Source organism: Loxodonta africana, chromosome 9 (genome assembly GCF_030014295.1).
Source record: "Loxodonta africana isolate mLoxAfr1 chromosome 9, mLoxAfr1.hap2, whole genome shotgun sequence".
NCBI lineage: Eukaryota > Metazoa > Chordata > Mammalia > Proboscidea > Elephantidae > Loxodonta > Loxodonta africana.
The window spans coordinates 95781419-95802879 of NC_087350.1; the positions used below are offsets into that span (position 1 = coordinate 95781419).

The window sequence follows — 21461 nt, forward strand, 5'->3', positions numbered from 1 at the left end:
ACTCTCCACCCAACTGCTGCAAAGTATACTTTTTTTTCTAGCGCACGTGGAACATTCTCTAGAATAGACCACATAGTAGGTCATAAAACAAACGTTTGCAGAGTCCAAAACATCGAAATATTACAAAGCATCTTCTCAGACCACAAGGCAATAAAACTAGAAATCAATAACAGAAAAAGTAGGGAAAAGAAATCAAATACTTGGAAAATGAACAATACCCTCCTGAAAAAAGACTGGGTTATAGAAGACATCAAGGAGGGAATAAGGAAATTCATAGAATGCAACGAGAATGAAAATACTTCCTATCAAAACCTCTGGGACACAGCAAAAGCAGTGCTCAGAGACCAATTTATATCGATAAATGCACACATACAAAAAGAAGAAAGAGCCAAAAGCAGGGAACTGTCCCTACAACTTGAACAAATTGAAAGTGAGCAACAAAAGAATCCATCAGGCACCAGAAGAAAACAAATAATAAAAATTAGAGCTGAACTAAATGAATTAGAAAACAGAAAAACAATTGAAAGAATTAACAAAGCCAAAAGCTGGTTCTTTGAAAAAATTAACAAAATTGATAAACCATTGGCTAGACTGACTAAAGAAATACAGGAAAGGAAACAAATAACGCGAATAAGAAACGAGAAGGACCACATCACAACAGAACCAAATGAAATTAAAAGAATCATTTCAGATTACTACGAAAAATTGTACTCTAACAAATTTGAAAACCTAGAAGAAATGGATGAATTCCTGGAAAAACACTACCTACCTAAACTAACACATTCAGAAGTAGAACAACTAAATAGACCCATAACAAAAAAAGAGATTGAAACGGTAATCAAAAAACTTCCAACAAAAAAAAGCCCTGGCCCGGACAGCTTCACTGCAGAGTTCTACCAAACTTTCAGAGAAGAGTTAACACCACTACTACTGAAGGTATTTCAAAGCATAGAAAATGACGGAATACTACCCAACTCATTCTATGAAGCCACCATCTCCCTGATACCAAAACCAGGTAAAGACATTACAAAAAAAAGAAAATTATAGACCTATATCCCTCATGAACATAGATGCAAAAATCCTCAACAAAATTCTAGCCAATAGAATCCAACAACACATCAAAAAAATAATTCACCATGATCAAGTGGGATTTATACCAGGTATGCAAGGCTGGTTTAATATCAGAAAAACCATTAATGTAATCCATCACATAAATAAAACAAAAGATAAAAACCACATGATCTTATCAATTGATGCAGAAAAGGCATTTGACAAAGTCCAACACCCATTTATGATAAAAACTCTTACCAAAATAGGAATTGAAAGAAAATTCCTCAACATAATAAAGGGCATCTATGCAAAGCCAACAGCCAATATCACTCTAAATGGAGAGAACCTGAAAGCATTTCCCTTGAGAACAGGAACCAGACAAGGATGCCCTTCATCACCACTCTTATTCAACATCATACTTCAAGTCCTAGCCAGGGCAATTAGGCTAGACAAAGAAATAAAGGGTATCTGGATTGGCAAGGAGGAAGTAAAGTTATCACTATTTGCACATGACATGATCTTATACACAGAAAACCCTAAGGAATCCTCCAGAAAACTACTGAAACTAATAGAAGAGTTTGGAAGAGTCTCAGGTTATAAAATAAACATACAAAAATCACTTGGATTCCTCTACATCAACAAAAAGAACACCGAAGAGGAAATAACCAAATCAATACCATTCACAGTAGCCCTCAAGAAGATAAAATACTTAGGAATAAATCTTACCAAGGATGTAAAAGACCTATACAAAGAAAACTACAAAGCTCTACTACAAGAAATTCAAAAGGACATACTTCAGTGGAAAAACATACCTTGCTCACGGATAGGAAGACTTAACATAGTAAAAATGTCTATTCTACCAAAAGCCATCTATACATATAACGCACTTCCGATCCAAATTCCAATGTCATATTTTAAGGGGATAGAGAAACAAATCACCAATTTCATATGGAAGGGAAAGAAGCCCCAGATGAGCAAAGCATTACTGAAAAAGAAGAAGAAAGTAGGAGGCCTCACTCTACCTGATTTCAGAACCTATTATACAGCCACAGTAGTCAAAACAGCCCGGTACTGGTACAACAACAGGCACATAGACCAATGGAACAGAATTGAGAACCCAGATAAAAATCTATCCATGTATGAGCAGCTGATATTTGACACAGGACCAGTGTCAGTTAATTGGGGAAAAGATAGTCTTTTTAACAAATGGTGCTGGCATAACTGGATATCCATTTGCAAAGGAATGAAACAGGACCCATACCTCACACCATGCACAAAAACTAACTCCAAGTGGATCAAAGACCTAAACATAAAGACTAAGACGATAAAGATCATGGAAGAAAAAACAGGGACAACACTAGGAGCCCTAATACAAGGCATAAACAGAATACAAAACATTACCAAAAATGACAAAGAGAAACCCGATAACTGGGAGCTCCTAAAAATCAAACACCTATGCTCATCTAAAGACTTCACCAAAAGAGTAAAAAGACCACCTACAGACTGGGAAAGAATTTTCAGCTATGACATCTCAGACCAGCACCTGATCTCTAAAATCTATATGATTCTGTCAAAACTCAACCACAAAAAGACAAACAACCCGATCAAGAAGTGGGCAAAGGATATGAACACACATTTCACTAAAGAAGATATTCAGGCAGCCAACAGATACATGAGAAAATGCTCTCGATCATTAGCCATTAGAGAAATGCAAATTAAAACTACGATGAGATTCCATCTCACACCAACAAGGCTGGCATTAATCCAAAAAACACAAAATAATAAATGTTGGAGAGGCTGCGGAGAGATTGGAACTCTTATACACTGCTGGTGGGAATGTAAAATGGTACAGCCACATTGGAAATCTATCTGGCGTTATCTTAAACAGTTAGAAATAGAACTACCATACAACCCAGAAATCCCACTCCTCGGAATATACCCTAGAGATACAAGAGCCTTCATACAAACAGATATATGCACACCCATGTTTATTGCGGCTCTGTTTACAATAGCAAAAAGCTGGAAGCAACCAAGGTGTCCATCCACAGATGAATGGGTGAATAAATTGTGGTATATTCACACAATGGAATACTACGCATCGATAAAGAACAGTGACGAATCTGTGAAACATTTCATAACACGGAGGAACCTGGAAGGCATTATGCTGAGCGAAATTAGTCAGAGGCAAAAGGACAAATATTCTATAAGACCACTATTATAAGATCTTGAGAAATAGTAAAAACTGAGAAGAACACATACTTTTGTGGTTACGAGGGAGGGAGGGAGGTAGGGAGGGAGAGGGTTTTTTATTGATTAATCAGTAGATAAGAAATGCTTTAGGTGAACGGAAAGACAACACTCAATACATGGAAGGTCAGCTCAACTGGACTGGACCAAAAGCAAAGAAGTTTCCGGGATAAAGTGAATGCTTCAAAGGTCAGCGGAGCAGGAGCGGGGGTCTGGGGAACATGGTTTGAGGGGACTTCTAAGTCAATTGGCAAAATAATTCTATTATGAAAACATTCTGCATCCCACTTTGAAATGTGGCGTCTGGGGTCTTAAATGCTAACAAGCGGCCATCTAAGATGCATCAATCGGTCTCAACCCACCTGGAGCAAAGGAAAATGAAGAACACCAAGGTCACACGACAACTAAGAGCCCAAGAGACAGAAAGGGCCACATGAACCAGAGACCTACATCATTCTGAGACCAGAAGAACTAGATGGTGCCCAGCCACAACCGATGACTGCCCTGACACCACAACAGAGAACCCCTGAGGGAGCAGGAGATCAGTGGGATGCAGACCCCAAATTCTCATAAAAAGACCATGCTTAATGGTCTGACTGAGACTAGAGGAGTCCCGGCGGCCATGCTCCCCAGACCTTCTGTTGGCACAGGAGAGGAACCATCCCTGAAGACAACTCATCAGACATGAAAGGGACTGGTCAGCGGGTGGGAGAGAGATGCTGATGAAGAGTGAGCTAATTATATCAGGTGGACACTTGAGAGTGTGTTGGCAACTCTTGTCTGGAGGGAGGATGGGAGGATAGAGAGAGAGGGAAGCTGGCAAAATTGTCAAGAAAGGAGAGACTGAAAGGGCTGACTCAATGAGGGGAGAGCAATTGGGAGTACGGAGTAAGATGTATGTAAACTTATATGTGACAGACTGATTGGATTTGTAAATGTTCACTTCAAGCTTAATAAAAGTTAATAAAAAAGTAAAATTATGTTCAAACAAAAAAAAAAAGGTCATCCAATAGATGGAAGAGATCAAAATATTAGAAAGGTATTAAGCAATCACAGAGAAAGAGCCAGGTAAATCCAAAACTTTTCATGCCTTTGCCCTACTCTTACGCTGGTTCCCCCCACAGGGTAAAGGAGGAAAGAAAAGCAAGGAATGAACATAGCTTAAAACAAAACTTGGCGTCTCCCAACCACCACCACCAACCCAGTTTTGGAGACAAGCAATCTAAAGATTGGGCAACCCGAGGCAAAGTTTTGACAGACCCCTCCTAAATTGAAGGCCCTCTCATGCTCCCTGAGCTTTTCACACACACACACACACACACACACACACACACACACACACACACGCAAACTTCCTGATTAAATTCTTCACTTACCATATTGCCCAGGTTACCTTAAAACCTCCCAAATTCTGCCCAAATAGATACCGCCCCCTTCCTGTCCATTGGCAATCACTGTGTTCTCTGAAATCCCTTTACCCATGTCTGAGCTCTATCTTACTACTGAGGCAATGTCGAAAAGATGCAAGGTGATTATTCAAGGTGGCAGTGAGAATTTTCTCCAAGTTATAAACATAAGCCGCCTAATCTCCCAGTACAAACACGTTTGTAAAACGGACAATTTAAGAAAAAGTTCACGTACCATCAGACAGGAGATATTTCCTCTGATTTCCCCTGCAATTCCACACCCAGAATGGCAGTCTCTACTGCCTCCTGCTGTTCCTAAGATATTCACTGGCTAATTTCTTTCAGAAGTAGACTGCCAGTTCCTTCTTCCTATTCTGTCTTAGTCTGGAAGCTCAGCTGAAACCAGTCTACCATAGGCGACCCTGCTGAAATTTGAATACCATTGTCATAGCTGCCACCACCTCAGCAACTCTCCTGCCCCCTCAGTACGACAAACTTACAGTCGCATGCTGCTGACACTGAAGTAATTTATGCCTTCGCATACTTATTCAAACTTTATGCTCAGCCAATAATCTCAGAAGCTGGACTATACGAGAAGAATTTGGCATCAGGATTGTAGGAAGACTCATTAACTACCTCTGGTATTCAGGTGACACAACCTTGCTTGCTGAAACTCAACAGGACTTGAAGCACTTACTGATGAAGATCAAAGACCACAGCCTTCAGTATGGATTCCACCTCAACATAAAGAAAACAAAAAAATTCTCACAACCAGACCAATAAGCAACATGATGAAAAACTGAGAAGAGATTGAAGTTCTTAAGGATGTCATTTTACTTGAATCCAAAATCAACACCCATGGAAGTAAAAAAAAAAACTTTTTTCTTTTTTGTAGCAGTCAAGAAATCAAACAACACATTGAATTGGGCAAATGTGCTGCAAAAGACCTCTTTCAAGTATTAAAAAGCAAAGATAGCACCTTGAACACTAAGGTGCGCCTGACCCAAGCCATGGTGTTTTCAGGTACCTCACATGCACGTAAAAGTTGGACAATGAATAAGGAAGACTGAAGAAGAATTGATGTCTTTCAGTTATGTTATTGGCAAATAATATTGAATATGTTATGGACTGCCAAAAGAAGAAACAAGTCTGTCTTGGAAGAAGTACAGCCAGAATGCTCCTTAGAAGCAAGGATGGTGAGACTTTGTCTCTCATGCTTTGAACATGTTATCAGGAGGGGCCACTTCTTGGAGAAGGACATCATGCTTGGTAAAGTAGAGGGTCAGTGAAAAAGAGGAAGACCCTCAACAAGGTGCATTGACACAGTGGCCGCAACAACGGGCTCAAGCATAACAGTGATTGTGAGAATGGCACAGGACCAGCAGTGTATCATTCTGTTGTACACAGGGTTACCATGAGTCAGAACCGACTCGACGGCAGGTGACGACAACCTGACCACTGCCTCTTAGTATCCCACAGGGTGTAGAGGGTGTGATTAATCACAAATTTGCTCAGCAGAGAGGGTTGGAAGCAAGGAACACATTTTCCCCTTTTCTCTCTCCACATTCCTGCCCATTTTCCAAAGTGGACATGCCATGCCTGAAGCTGGGAATACTTCCCTTGTCTAAGACACATAGAAAAGGTAAACAAATTAGTTTATTCCAATATTGGAGTCAGTTCTTTCCAGAAACAGCCTCTCTTAACTCTGGAAAGAAATTCACTGGTAGGGGACAGAATTCTGGCTACACTTGGCTTCACAGACTTGGCCACTGTTTTTGCCCGTCTTGGCCAGTAATTGGCCCGCTTTCTGTGTAAATGTTTAAAAGGCCACAAGTAAAAATGAATACATAGAATCCGCGACTTACAATGGGGTTCTTTTCTGAGGTCTCTGTATAAGTCGGTCCTGATGTAAGTTGAATACCTCTTTTTTCTTTCTTAGTTTTCATTATTATTACTTTTTATTATCAGAATATTTTGAAATCCAGTCCTTTTCTTTAGGGGTTAAAAACATGACATATAAACTTACAGATACATTTTAATACATACAAACATTAAAAAAGTCACAAATCATAAAAATTTACTCTGAGGATGAAGAAGAGTTGGACGATGTTGGCATTTTGTCAGTTGCAGTAATAATGCTACTTGTGGAACGTTCTGGATCATCTGGGTTATCACTGGGGGCAGGGGTAGGCTTCTTACTCAGAAAATTAGTGAGTCTTGTCTATATGCTTCTTCTATTTTTTTCTTCATATATTTTGCAGCAACATCTCACAACTTCCCAAATCTGCCTGTCAACTTTAGCAAAGTGATAAGCATTTGGGTCCATGTTTTCAAGCAACTGAAGCCCCTGATTTCGTTTAGAAAAGACTTCTGCTAATCATTTCATGTAAAAATTTTTGACATCTCTCCTTCCTCTTCCTCATTTTTTCTTTCTTCTTCAGCATTCCTTTCCTCTTCAAAATACCGTAAGTTCTGATCTGTCAATATCCTGCAGTGTTTTGAACAGTAAATCATAACTGAACATCTGAGAATGATAACATCAGTGAATCACACACTACGACATCGTATGTAGTATACATTCCTAACAATAAGATGTACCAAAAATCTATCAGATGTGCCGTTCATCATAACTCAAATATGACATAAGTTGGGGACTGTCTGTGCTGTTTCTACTTCCTTTGAAAATTTACTGTTCTATCCGGGGAAGGAGCCCTGGTGGCCCAGCTGTTAAGAGCTCGACTGGTAACCAACAGGTCAGCAGCTCAAACCCACCAGCCCCTCCACAGGAGAAGGATGTGGTAGTCTGCTTCCATAAAGACCTAAACATAAAGACTAAAATGATAAAGATCATGGAAGAAAAAATAGGGACAACGTTAGGAGCCCTAATACTAGGCATAAACAGAATACAAAACATTACCAAAAATGACGAAGAGAAACCAGATAACTGGGAGCTCCTAAAAATCAAACACCTATGCTCATCTAAAGACTTCACCAAAGAAGTGAAAAGACCACCTAAAGATTGGGAAAAAAATTTCAGCTGTAACATCTCCGACCAGAGCCTGCTCTCTATAATCTATATGATTCTTCTAAAACTCAACCACAAAAAGACAAACAACCCAATCAAAAAGTGGGCAAAGGATATGAACACGCATTTCACTAAAGAAGATATTCGGGCAGCTAACAGATACATGAGAAAATGCTCTCAATCATTAGCCTTTAGAGAAATGCAAATTAAAACTGCGATGAGATTCCATCTCACTCCAACAAGGCTGGCATTAATCCAAAAAACACAAAATAATGAATGTTGGAGAGGCTGCGGAGAGATTGGAACTCTTATACACTGCTGGTGGGAATGTAAAATGATACAACCGCATTGGAAATCTATCTGGCGCTTTCTTAAAAAGTTAGAAATAGAACATCCATAAAATGCAGAAATCCCACTCCTCGGAATATACCCTAGAGAAATAAGAGCCTTCACACAAACAGATATATGCACACCCATGTTTATTGCAGCTCTGTTTTCAATAGCAAAAAGCTGGAAGCAACCAAGGTATCCATCAATGGATGAATGGTTAAATAAATTGTGGTATATTCACACAATGGAATACTACGCATCGATAAAGAACAGTGACGAATCTGTGAAACATTTCATAACATGGAGGAACCTGGAAGGCATTATGCTGAGCGAAATTAGTCCGAAGCAAAAGGACAAATATTCTATAAGAGCCCTATTATAAGATCTTGAGAAATAGTATAAACTGAGAAGAACACATACTTTTGTGGTTATGAGGGGGGGAGGGAGGCAGGGTGGGAGAGGGTTATTTACTGATTAGTTAGTAGATAAGAACTACTTTAGGTGAAGGGAAGGACAATGCTCAATACACGGAAGGTCAGCTCAACTGGACTGGACCAAAAGCAAAGAAGTTTCCGGGATAAAGTGAATGCTTCAAAGGTCAGCGGAGCAGGGGCGGGGGTCTGGGGAACATGGTTTGAGGGGACTTCTAAGTCAATTGGCAAAATAATTCTATTATGAAAACATTCTGCATCCCACTTTGAAATGTGGCGTCTGGGGTCTTAAATGCTAACAAGCGGCCATCTAAGATGCAGCAATTGGTCTCAACCCACCTGGAACAAAAGGGAATGAAGAACACCAAGGTCACACAATAACTATGAGCCCAAGAGACAGAAAGGGCCACATGAACCAGAGACTTACATCATCCTGAGACCAGAAGAACTAGATGGTGCCCCGCCACAACCAATGACTGCCCTGATAGGAAGCACAACAGAGAACCCCTGAGGGAGCAGGACAGCAGTGGGATGCAGACCCCCAAATTCTCATAAAAAGACCAGACTTAATGGTCTGACTGAGACTAGAGGAATCCCAGCAGTCGTGGTCCCCATACCTTCTGTTGGCACAGGACAGGAAACATTCCTGAAACAACTGATCAGACATGGAAGGGACTGGACAATGGGTTGGAGAGAGATGCTGACGAAGAGTGAGCTACTTGTATCAGGTGGACACTTGAGACTGTGTTGGCATTTCCTGTCTGGAGGGGAGATAGGAGGGTAGAGAGGGTTAGAAACTGGCAAAATAGTAATGAAAGGAGAGACCGGAAGGAGGGAGTGGGCTGACTCATTAGGGGGAGGGTAAGTAAGAGTATGGAGTAAGGTGTATATAAGCTTATATGTGACAGAGTGACTTGATTTGTAAACGTTCACTTAAAGCTCAATAAAAATTATTTTAAAAAAAAAGATTACAGCCCCGGAAGCCCTATGGGGCAGCTCCCTCCGGGGTTGTTATCATCTGAAATCGGCTCCGTGGCACTGGGGTTCCATCCGGGTGTCGTGGGCGTCACAGAGAGTTAAGCACTGGGCTACTAACCGAAAGGTACCTTTCAGAGGGGCCTTGGAAGGAAGGACTGATTGTCTGCTTCTGAGAGATCACAGCCTTGAAAACCCACAGCTCTGCAACACTTGGAAACCCTACTCTGCCACGTGTGGGAGCCCTACTCTGCAACACACGGGAACCTTACTCTGCAACACCTGGGAGCCCTACTCTGCAACGCATGGGAACCTTACTCTGCAACACCTGGGAGCCTAACTCTGTAGCACATGGTAACCTCACTCTGCAACATATTGGGTAGCTGTGCATTGAAATCCACTGGATGGCAACTGGTAGCTGTTACATCATTATACTAGGGACATTCCCTCATTTGCATGTTTTGCTTTCGATTGGTGGCTTTATACACGGAGGAACGGAAAAGTGAAAACCAGAAACCACAAAGGACCCGGAAGCAGCTGCCTGAATGCACAGTCCAGGTTGATGAGGAGTGAAGGAGGAAAGCACCCTGGGGTTCTCTGCATTGCAGAGGAAGGAAACTATTGTGATATGGGAGTGAAAGAAAGGGATTCAGAAAGCAGGGAAAGAAGGGGGGAGTGTGCCAGGTATCAGAATCAGCAAATAAATAATGCATACCTAATGTATGACTCAATGGCAGTGGGTGGGTTTTTAATGTATGATATAAGAAACCCTGGTGTCGCACTGGTTAAAGCACTCGGCTGCTAACAAAATGGTTAGTGGTTCGAACCCACCAGTCTGTGGGAGAAAGGTCTGCTTCTGTACAGATTTATAGCTTTGGAAACCCTACGGGACAGGTCTACTCTGTCCTGTAGGACCACTATGAGTCCAAATCAACTTGATGGCAGTGGGTTTGATTTTTTGTTTGGGTGGCACAATTGTTAAGCACCTGCCAGCTAACCAAAAGGTTGGCAAACTCACCAGCCAATCTGCAAGAGAAAGACCTGGCAATCTGCTCCCATAAAGATTACAGCCTAGGAAATCCTATTGGGTCAGTTCTTCTGTGCCTTATAGGGTCACTGTGAGTCGGAATTGACTCAATACCACACAACCACAACAAAAGTGTATGATACATTACATTCCAGAAAACTGGGGCTCAGAAAGGTTAAGTTCATTAACCAAGATCACACATATATCCTGGCAGAGTTTACATTCCGTGAGGAAATTTATATTGCATGCGTGTGAAATTTCTTATGTTTCATATTTTAGATCTTTAAAAAGTTTTAATGCATGTTTTGTTCCCAAAATTACACTCTCTTGCTCCCTGGACTGTCTTTTATTACTGGATACTCTGTCCTTTCTGCTTGTTTTCACTTAATTTTGGTCTTTAGACACTGAGAGAGTGAAATTTTCTGATCCACTTTTATTTTTCCATCTTTTGACAAAACTGGTCCAGACTATTCTACTCACTCATTGCATTTTGATTATCTGTGCATCCCTAGAGGCTCATTATGTTCCTGTGCCCCCAATAAAGAATCACAAACTAATATCTCCAAGATGTAACATTGTTGGAGGTTCCGGGTCCACATATGCATCAACCAACGAGGTGTCTGCCTTTAGAAGTTTCATGGGCACCTTCGAGTGAACATCTGTTTTCCCCTCTTGTTCAAGCTTCTGGTGAGAGAATCCCTTGTCCTCCATGTCTCCTCATAACAGGAAACATGACTGAAATTCATTAGCCATGATCACTGTTTCTATGTCTTTGTCTGGAAAATTGAAAGCTCTAAGAGGTTAGGAATCGTGTTTGCTTTATTTACCTCTTTATTCCAGAATAGTCACATACTCGGCCGTAGAGACATGCTGTTTTTAAATATCACTTGACTAGAATGAATGAATGAGTAAATTTCTCATCCATTTTTCACACTGAGATGCAATTCAGGTTATTTCCTTTTTTAAGAAAAAGCAAAAAAAACATCTTCTGTGAAGGAATTTAATAAATCAAACAAAAAATAATTAGACAAAATGTAAGGGTGAACATATTTTGTCATGCTTTAATATGTGATGAACGTGAACATGATATTCTATGAAGCAAAACTATTTTAAATATCCAACATAATTGTTGTTGTTGAGTCGGTTCCGACTCATAGCGACACTATGCACAAAACAACGAAACACTGCCCTGTCCTATGCCATCCTTGCAATCGATGTTATGCTTGAGCTCATTGTTGCAGCCACTGTGTCAATCCACCTTTGCTGAGGGTCTTCCTCTTTTCTGCTGACCCCGTACTCTGCCAAGCATGATGTCCTTCTCCAGGGACTGATCCCTCCTGACAACATGTCCAAAGTATGTAAGACGCAGTCTCGCCATCTTCACCTCTAAGGAGCATTCTGGCCACACTTCCTCCAAGACAGAATTGTTCATTCTTTTGGCATTCCATGGTATATTCAATATCTTTGCCAACACCACAATTCAAAGGCGTCAACTCTTCTTCTATCTTCCTTATTCATTTTCCAGCTTCCACATGCTATGATGTGATTGAAAATACCATGGCTTGGGTCAGGCGTACCTTAGTCTTCAGGGTGAGGTCTTTGCTCTTCAACACTTTGAAGAGGGCCTTTGCAGCAGATTTGCCCAATGCAATACGTCTTTTGATTTCTCAACTGCTGCTTCCATGGCTGTTGATTGTGGATCCAAGTAAAATGAAATCCTTGACAACTTCAATCTTTTCTCCGTTTATCATGATGTTGCTCATTGGTCCAGTTGTGAGGATTTTTATTTTCTTTATGTTGAGGTGTAATCCATACTGAAGGCTGTGGCCTTTGATCTTCATTAGTAAGTGCTTCAAGTCCTCTTCACTTTCAGCAAGCAAGGTTGTGCTATCTGCATAATGTAGGTTGTTAATGAGTCTTCCTCCAATCCTGATAACCCGTTCTTCTTCGTATAGTCCATCATACAGATTAAATAGGTACGGTGAAAGAATACAACCCTGACGCACACCTTTCCTGACTTTGAACCAATCAGTATCCCCTTGTTCTGTCTGAAAAACTGCCTCTTGATCTATGCTAATTTTCCTCTTGAGCACAATTCAGTGTTCTGGAATTCCCATTCTTCCCAATGTTATCCATAGTTTGTTAGGATCCACACAGTCGAATGCCTTTGCATAGTCAATAAAACACAGGTAAACATCCTTCTGGCATTCTCTGCTTTCAGCCAGGATCCATCTGACATCAGCAATGATATCCCCGGTTCCACGTCCTCTTCTGAAACCAGCCTGAATTTCTGGCAGTTCCCTGTCGATATACTGCTGCAGCCGCTTTTCATTAATATCATCTATATAGATAGATAGGTAGATATGTTGTTGTTGTTCCAGGAGCACTTGCTAACCTCTTTTTTTTTTTTTTAATTGTGATTTAGGTGAAAGTTTACAGAGCTAATTAGTTTATCATTAAACAGTTAATATACACATTGTTTTGCAACTTTGGTTACAAACCGCATAATATGCCAACCCTCTCTCCTTCTCCATCCCAGGTTCCCTGTTTCCATTTGTTCCATTTTCCTGGCTCCTCCTGCATTCTCATCTTTGCTTCTCAGCTGTTGTGTCCATTAGTTTCCTATACATGATTGACCTAGGAAGCACTTCCTCACATGTATTATTGTTGACCCTATAAACCTGTCTAATCTTTGGCTGAAAGATGAACCACAGGAATGATTTCAGGACTGAGTTAAAAGGCTGTCGGGGGCTATATTCTGCGGGTTTCTCCAGTCTCTGTCAGACCAGCATGCCTGGTCCTTTGTGTGTGTGTGTGAATTTGAATTTCATTCTAAATTTTTCTCTCACTCTATCCAGGACCCTCTCTTGTGATCCCTGCCAGAGCCAGGTGGTGGTAAATGGGCACCATCTAGTTTTTCTGGCCTCAGTCTGGTGAACGTTGTGGTAGTTGTGTCCATTAGTTCTTTGGACTAATCTTTCCCTTGTGTCTTTGGTCTTCTTTATTCTCCTTTGCTCTAGCCAGAATGGAATTTTTATATATTTTTATTTCTCTCTCCCCCTTTTTCTTATATAAAAATTCTTAGGTTATATTTATCAAAAAACGAAAAACAACTCATTTTTGCTGAAAAAAAGTGCTTCTATCCATAAATCTTTTCAAAACTAAATAAACCCTATAAAATTAACCTTATCAAAATATTTTTTAACAATTCCCAGGCTCTCATGATCCGATATACAAAAACGAGTCCCAAACTCATACCTCCATCAATAGCATTTTTGCACATGGTAGAGCCGTGTATCCAACTGCTGGTAAGACTCCTGTCAATAAAACTTCATGTCTCCCAGGCACTTTAGAAAGGACATCTAATATTTCCTTTTCTTCCCAGCATCTTTCATAGCTAAAGTTATTGTGTAAGAACATCATTTTTAAAAAATTCTTTCAGTAGTATTTAATATAGTTGGAATTAAGTAGACTTCAGTATTGTTTTTATGTTTCTTTCCGCGTATTACTGAAAGTTCTAGCACGGAGAGAATCGTGTTTGATTCATTCACCTGGATTTGACGGCAATTATATAATCTACCACTTACTCATTGGACACACATGGCATGAATACAATGAATGAGTGAGTAAATACATTTTACCATCCGTTCTCCAATTTCTTTTACAAAATTAGGGCTTTGATTTTATTCTTCAAGAATGAATTCAAGAAATTTTCTTTGATAAGAATTTATTACATAAGACATAATACAAATTTAATTAAATAAATAATAGAAAGGTGGATATGTTTTATAAATTTTAATACAATGTAAATATGGAATTTTTTAAGACAAAAATGTAGATATTACAAATTTGGTAACAAGCCAGAAAAAATCAATAAACATAAATATATAAATAAATAAATAGGGAGGCAGACGGATAGTCAGGACAGTCATCTCCTAAAGACTGATGTCCTTGGAGCTGAATATTTTTCTCATATACTTTTTTAATACTGCTGTCAAAGAAATAGCTGGATTTAAACTCATAAATTGTGACTAGAGCAGAAATAAGCATCTTCTGAAATGACCAGAGATATGCATGCAAGTGCGATAGGGCATATCAGTCATTGTAAGTGAAGTCAAGATGAACTCACGTCACCATCCTTTGTTCTTAACCTTTCTTGCAATTTTGTCGAAGAAGAAAAGGATCTCCTGATTTCCACTCTGACTACTTCCCAGGCACACTCACTGTATTCCTTCTCTTTCAGATAGGAACAGATTCCCTCAAAGTACTCCTTCACAGCCGCTTCAGGGGCCTCAATGGGCAGGACAGATTTTTCCTCTTCCATTGCCTGCACGAAGCAGGTCTCCAAGTCTTTCTGCTGTTTAAGGAGTCCACTGAGGAGCTGGTGCAGGCGGGTAGTGTTCCAAGGAGAAAAGGAGTCCTTTCTATGGAAGAGTTCGAAGATCTGCTGGAGCATCTCGTGGAGGAAAGCGATGGCCTGGGCCTTCTGGAGCTGGCTGCCATCCACCATCTCCTGGGGGAATCTGAAGTCCTTTCTGTCATTCAGACAGAAGAAAGTGGGGAGTCTCTGCATTTGGTCCAGAAGGTCAACGGTTTTCTCACTAGCCAGGCTGTGGTTTTGAGGCAGATCACAGCCCAGAGATAGAGCAGGGCCACAGCCGAACACCACCAGGGCTGTCAGTAAACAGAGCAGGAGGGCCATTGGGAGAACTGAGGATGCTGCTGGCGCGACTGAGCTGGGCGTTTGGTTGAACCTTGGAGCCTAGGTTCTCTGAAGACATTCGTTCTATCATGGCTTTTATATAGGGAACATAAGAGTTCTCATTTTCGAAACCATCCTCAATATTAAACTTTTGCTTCCCTTTTTTCGTTTTCATATAAGCATTTTCCATATGGCCTGAGAAGATGTCATCAAAGTCTAAATTTTTGCAATAGAACTTTAATTTTCTCAGTAAATTTCAGGTGTTCCAATGTAAGTGGATACTTGTGAAAACATCTTTGTCCTATAGTCCACAATTTAGGTGGATATGTAAATACTCTTATACACACCATATATATGTATATACACACATTACTCTTCTTTGTGCTGGGAACAAAGCCCTCATCCTGGGCTTTCTTTTTGCCCCCCTTACTTTACATAGGAAGTCAAAGTCAGACTCCCTCAGCCCCATGGCTTTTGTCACAAGTAAGCTCTTTAGGACAAAGCCTAGATTTTGTTCTCTGTTTTATTCATAGCTGAGCCTGATGATTATTAGTGAATAAGAATCTCCAACTGTTCTCTACCTTCTACAATACAATCATGTAGGTCTGTGTGCTTTTGCTTCACCAGGGCCACAAGGTTAGTAGTTTAATAGCCATTGCCCTTTCTTTCCACTCTTTCTTACTGGATGTCTACAGTCCTCCTCAGGCTGTGCCAGTACCCGCAGCAGGAATCCTAGTTCCTTGCAGGTGCTTATGGGTGTAGAGATTCTAATTACAAGATGAATTTATTGTCAACCTTTCCCCAGCACTACCTCACTCACAAGGTAATTATCACAGTGTAACACCCTCTCCTTTAGAGTGACAGAGTGTTCTTAAACAAAACTTTCCTGGACTCACTTGCTGAGGGCCACTGACCACATCCAGATGGCTTTAGACCCCTTTTACTGAGGAGGAATTTTTTGGTTGTCAAAATCATTAATTCTCCAGAACGTTCACCTGTGCTCCTAGGGTGTTGGTGTGAAGGACACTAGTTATCATTGCTGACCTCTGCCTCTCCTGACCTATTGCCTTAGTTATCTAGTGCTGCTGTAACAGAAATACCACAAGTGTATGGCTTTAATGAACAGAAATTTTTTCTCTCACAGTCCAGTAGGCTACAAGTCCAAATTCAGGGCATCAGCTGCAGGGGAAGTCTTTTGCTTTCTGTTGACTCTGGATGAAGGTCTTTGTCATCAATCTTTCCTTGGTTGAGGGTCTTCCCAGGTGCAGGGGCCCCGGGTCCAAAGGATGCCCTCTGCTCCCAGTGCTGTTTTCTTGGTGGTATGAAGTCCTCTTGTCTGTCTGCTTGCTTCTCTCTTTTATATCTCAAAAGAGATTGGCTTAAAACACAATCTAACCTTGTTGATTGAGTTCACATAACTGCTGCCTATCCCTCCTCATGAACATCGTAGAGATAGGATTTACAACACATAGGAAAATCACATCAAATGACAAAATGGTGGATGATCACACAATACTGGGAATCTTGGCCTAGCCAAATTAAGACGCACATTTTGGGGGAATGAAATTCAACCCATGACACCTCTGTACATCGCTACTAAATATGTCTATGGCCTTCAGATGCTAATAGCAAAAGTTTTTCTTGTCTATGTCGGTAGAGGAATACCCCAATTGTAATTCTTTTACTTTTAGTAGCCAAATAATTTTTATTTTGCCAAGTACCTCTTTTATTAGTCAACTCTCTTACTTAAACTATTGAACAGTTGTTGAGCTTGAAGTTTCTGAGCTAGACACAGTCTTTCTTTTACATTAGTGATTTTTCATTTTAAATTTTTGTTAACTTTTTTCATGTTGTGGTTTATTGGGCAAGGTTGTCTTGCTGCCTCTGCATTACTCCATTTCATCTTGCGGTTAATACAAAAAAAGGGAAGCAAAAGAAAGGGAAAGGGACTGTATCATTTTTCTCTATGACTTTCAGGATGCCAGATTTTTTGTTTCTTATTTCAACTTTCCTAAAAAGCAAAATTTGACAGTTGTTTGTGGGCGAAAAGAAAACAAATATTAAGTCTGACTGTCACAATAGTGAAAGGAGGGAAGTGACTTTTTAGATGACAAAGTGATGACGTGAAAGCTAACAAAATTGGGGACTAAGGACTATGGTAGATGAGAAGAAGGAAGGTAATATTGAAGTAAGCAAAGGCAGCAAAATGGTTGCTACTGCCAGCAGCTTAAGTGGGTCAATGGACAGCCTTCAGCTTTGCAAAACCAACTCTCTGATTTATCTTTCACTTAACCCACATGTCTTCAGCTCTGGGGAGAGAAAGGAGTCAGATAATGCCTGAGTGCCCCTCTCGAGCATTTCACCGAGGTAAAGAAATTTACTCAGGCGATGCGTAGAATAGTTTCAGGAACTAGAATTAAAAGAAAGGGAATTGGGTGATTCAAAGAGATTCTGTTCTTGATCTGGATATTTATCAAAATGATATTTAAAAATGATAACAGCAAATTTTATTGTCTTGCTGAGTATGGACCAGCCTTTGTTCTAAGATACGTACAAATATGAACAGAATTGTCTAGGCAACACTATGTGGATTATACTCATTTTTTAAAATTGTCTAGAGAAATGAACTAGTCAGAAGATAACAAAGTTCTAAGGTAAAAACCATACAAAGAGATGAAATAATGATTTATCTGGAAGGGCCCATTAAAGGAAGTGTGGGATAGAAATGGACATGGAATTTATGAACAAAAGAGAGACCATGGCATTAAATCAGTAGTGCTGGGAAGGTCAAGTGACAAAGGATTCTGGGTTCCAACTCAAATGCCAAAGTTTTACCATCTCTTATTTTACAAGGGACAGAAGGCATGGTGTAAATGGTTTAAACTACGCGGACTCCTATATATCCATTTACTTTTAACTCAAGTTTTCTTCTGTATAAACAAAATAAGAATAAACAAAAAGCAAATAACAATTTTCACTCTGAAGATTGCCGTGGATACTGGCTCTGACTTTTCTTCTTCAGGGCCTCCCTGATTCCACGGACGCGCGTCTCCAAGGCCAATCTGTTCTCATTACCAAGGACAACAGCTCAGTTTCTCACCTTTTGTCCAAACTGAACTTCCCGTTGTCTACTGACTAGTAGATGTTTTTTACTTGCTTTTAGGCCCCAATTCTTAGGAAAGGTTCCAAACACTAAGCTTAAATGTGCCCACCCAGTGCACTATGTACCTACTGGAAAGAAAAGAAAGAGAATTCATCCAGCAATGTCACTTTTCAATTAACTAAAATAAATCAATGAATTTCCACAAGAGTCTTCACTGCCGTTAGAAACTGTGATATTCCATTATATACATTACTAACACTTGCTCTGCTGAGAAAACTGTGCCTTACTTGTTGCTAAGTACTCAAATGCCATCCTGTGACCCTTTTGTTCAAGTGTTGTTTCATTTTGTTTTTAGAAGGAGGCTGCAATATGACCTGAATTTAATAGCTTCCTTGGATCGCATTGGCTCCATGAATCACTTTCCCTGGGCTGTGATGACTTGCTGCATTCTAGGAAGGAAAGGAAAGTGTGCTGCTGGCACTGGAGTAACTCTGTTCCCTTCCCATGCTCTATGGGCTGCTGTGATATCAGTGGCATGGGTGCTGGGGGCACTGATGATGTCCATGTCTCCATGAATAAGCTTCATGCTCTCGGGCTTCTCCTCCTGTGAATCCAAATGATTTGAAGACATAATTGACTTACTGCTGCCTATTCTCCTGTTCCACCTCTTGAAGCCCTGCCATGTTCTAGTCAACACTTTAAACATCTCATTTCTCCTTTGAAGCTCTCAAACTGCAACTGACTCTTTCAACGTGCTTCAAGTTCCATGACGTACGCTTTGGTTTTTGAGTAAATGAGAGCCCTGTGCCTGCCGCATCTCCTGCTTGTAGAATTGGAATGTGGACGTGCCTAAGTGAGGCGTAGGTGAGCTCCTGGATTCTTCACCAGTTCATTCGATGTAGATGTGTGGTCAGTGAAGGTGATAAAGCTCCCTCTAGTTACTGTGTTTCTGTTCCCAGCTGGTCATCCACAGGATATTGTTTGCTTCAGTGTAAGGCTTGGCGTGTAGAGAGAGTCGAGGCATGGCGATGTTCACACTTTTGATCCCTGTGTCCCCAAACTCAGCTATCTCCAGCTGGTAATGCAACGTGGCCCTCTAAAGCCATTCTAGGGAACTGCAGCAACAACCAGGGCCTCTTGGCCCCCTTCTCTGGTTGAGCACCTTGGTAGTTAACATCAAGCAATACTGACGGACCTGTGTAGGGCTGGGGTGTGGTGAGTGCCTTGCTGCTGTCAGGATCCCAAACCCACCCTTGTTCTCCAATGTTTTCAAATATATAACAGATTCATCACTTATGGATATGACCATAATGTGGTTATAGAAATTTGTGAGGCATAGAGACAGTACAGCACCAAATCATACAACTTTTGCTCCCCAAACATAAAAATAAGAACAATGAAAAAGTAAAATTATGTTAAAAGAAAAAAAAAAAAGGATCATCTAATAGATGGAAGGGATCAAAATATTTGAAAGGTATTAAGCAATCACAGAGAAAGAGTCAGGTAAATCCAAAACTGTTCATGCCTTTGCCCTACTCCTACGTTGGTTCCCCCCACAGGGTGGAGGAAGAAAGAAAAGCAAGGAACAAACATAGCTTAAAACATAACTTGGCGTCTCCCAACCACCGCCACCAACCCAGTTATGGAGACAAGCAATCTAAAGATTGGGCAACCTGAGGCAAAGTTTTGAGAGACCCCTCCTAAATTGAAGGCCCTCTCGTGCTCCCTGAGCTATTCACACACACACACACACACACACACACACACGCAAACTTCCTGATTAAATTCTTCACTTACCATATTGCCCAGGTTACCTTAAAACCTCCCAAATTCTGCCCAAATAGATACCACCACCTTGCTGTCCATTGGCAATCACTGTGTTCTCTGAAATCCCGTTAACCATGTCTGAGCTCTATCTTACTACTGAGGCAAGGTCGAAAAGATGCAAAGTCATTATTCAAGCTGGCAGTGAGAATTTTCTCCAAGTTATAAACTTAAGCTGCCTAATCTCCTAGTACAAACACGTTTGTAAAACGGACAATTTAAGAAAAAGTTCACGTACCATCAGACAGGAGATATTTCCTCTGATTTCCCCTGCAATTCCACACCCAGATTGGCAGTCTCTACTGCCTCCTGCTGTTCCTAAGATATTCACTGGCTAATTCCTTTCAGAAGTAGACTGCCAGTTCCTTCTTCCTATTCTGTCTTAGTCTGGAAGCTCAGCTGAAACCAGTCTACCATAGGTGACCCTGCTGAAATTTGAATACCATTGTCATAGCTGCCACCATCACAGCAACTCTCCTGCCCCCTCAGTACGACAAACTTACAGTCGCATGCTGCTGACACTGAAGTAATTTATGCCTTCGCATAAATCATTCAAACTTTATGCTGAGCAAATAATCTCAGAAGCTGGACTATATGAGAAGAATTTGGCATCAGGATTGTAGGAAGACTCATTAACTACCTCTGGTATTCAGGTGACACAACCTTGCTTGCTGAAACTCAACAGGACTTGAAGCACTTACTGATGAAGATCAAAGACCACAGCCTTCAGTATGGATTCCACCTCAACATAAAGAAAACAAAAAATTCTCACAACCAGACCAATAAGCAACATGATGAAAAACTGAGAAGAGATTGAAGTTCTTAAGGATGTCATTTTACTTGGACCCAAAATCAACACCCATGGAAGTAGCAGTCAAGAAATCGAACAACACATTGAATTGGGCAAATGTGCTGCAAAAGACCTCTTTCAAGTATTGAAAAGCAAAGATATCACCTTGAACACTCAGGTGCGCCTGACCCAAGCCATGGTGTTTTCAGTTGCCTCACATGCAGGTAAAAGTTGAACAATGAATAAGGAAGATTGAAGAAGAATTGATGTCTTTCAGTTATGTTATTGGCAAATAATATTGAATATGTTATGGACTGCCAAAAGAAGAAACAAGTCTGTCTTGGAAGAAGTACAGCCAGAATGCTCCTTAGAAGCAAGGATGGTGAGACTGTCTCACATGCTTTGAACATGTTATCAGAAGGGACCAGTTCTTGGAGAAGGACATCATGCTTGGTAAAGTAGAGGGTCAGTGAAAAAGAGGAAGACTCTCAACAAGGTGCATTGACACAGTGGCCGCAACAACGTGCTCAAGCATAACAGTGATTGTGAGA

At 40.6% G+C, this 21461-nt stretch overlaps 1 protein-coding gene across 1 annotated transcript; it reads right to left on the reverse strand.

Moving 5' to 3' along the window:
- Nucleotides 1-14409: 14409 nt before the first annotated feature.
- LOC135232312 (interferon omega-2-like) lies at nt 14410-15476 on the reverse strand. The gene has a single exon (XM_064290432.1). The coding sequence runs from the start codon at nt 15191-15193 to the stop codon at nt 14606-14608; it is 588 nt and encodes a 195-aa protein (XP_064146502.1). The 5' UTR covers nt 15194-15476; the 3' UTR covers nt 14410-14605.
- Nucleotides 15477-21461: the final 5985 nt, after the last annotated feature.

Bases quoted from the DNA above. Each gene is read 5' to 3' on its own strand.
- LOC135232312 (XM_064290432.1), bottom strand. From the start codon at position 15,193: ATGGCCCTCCTGCTCTGTTTACTGACAGCCCTGGTGGTGTTCGGCTGT.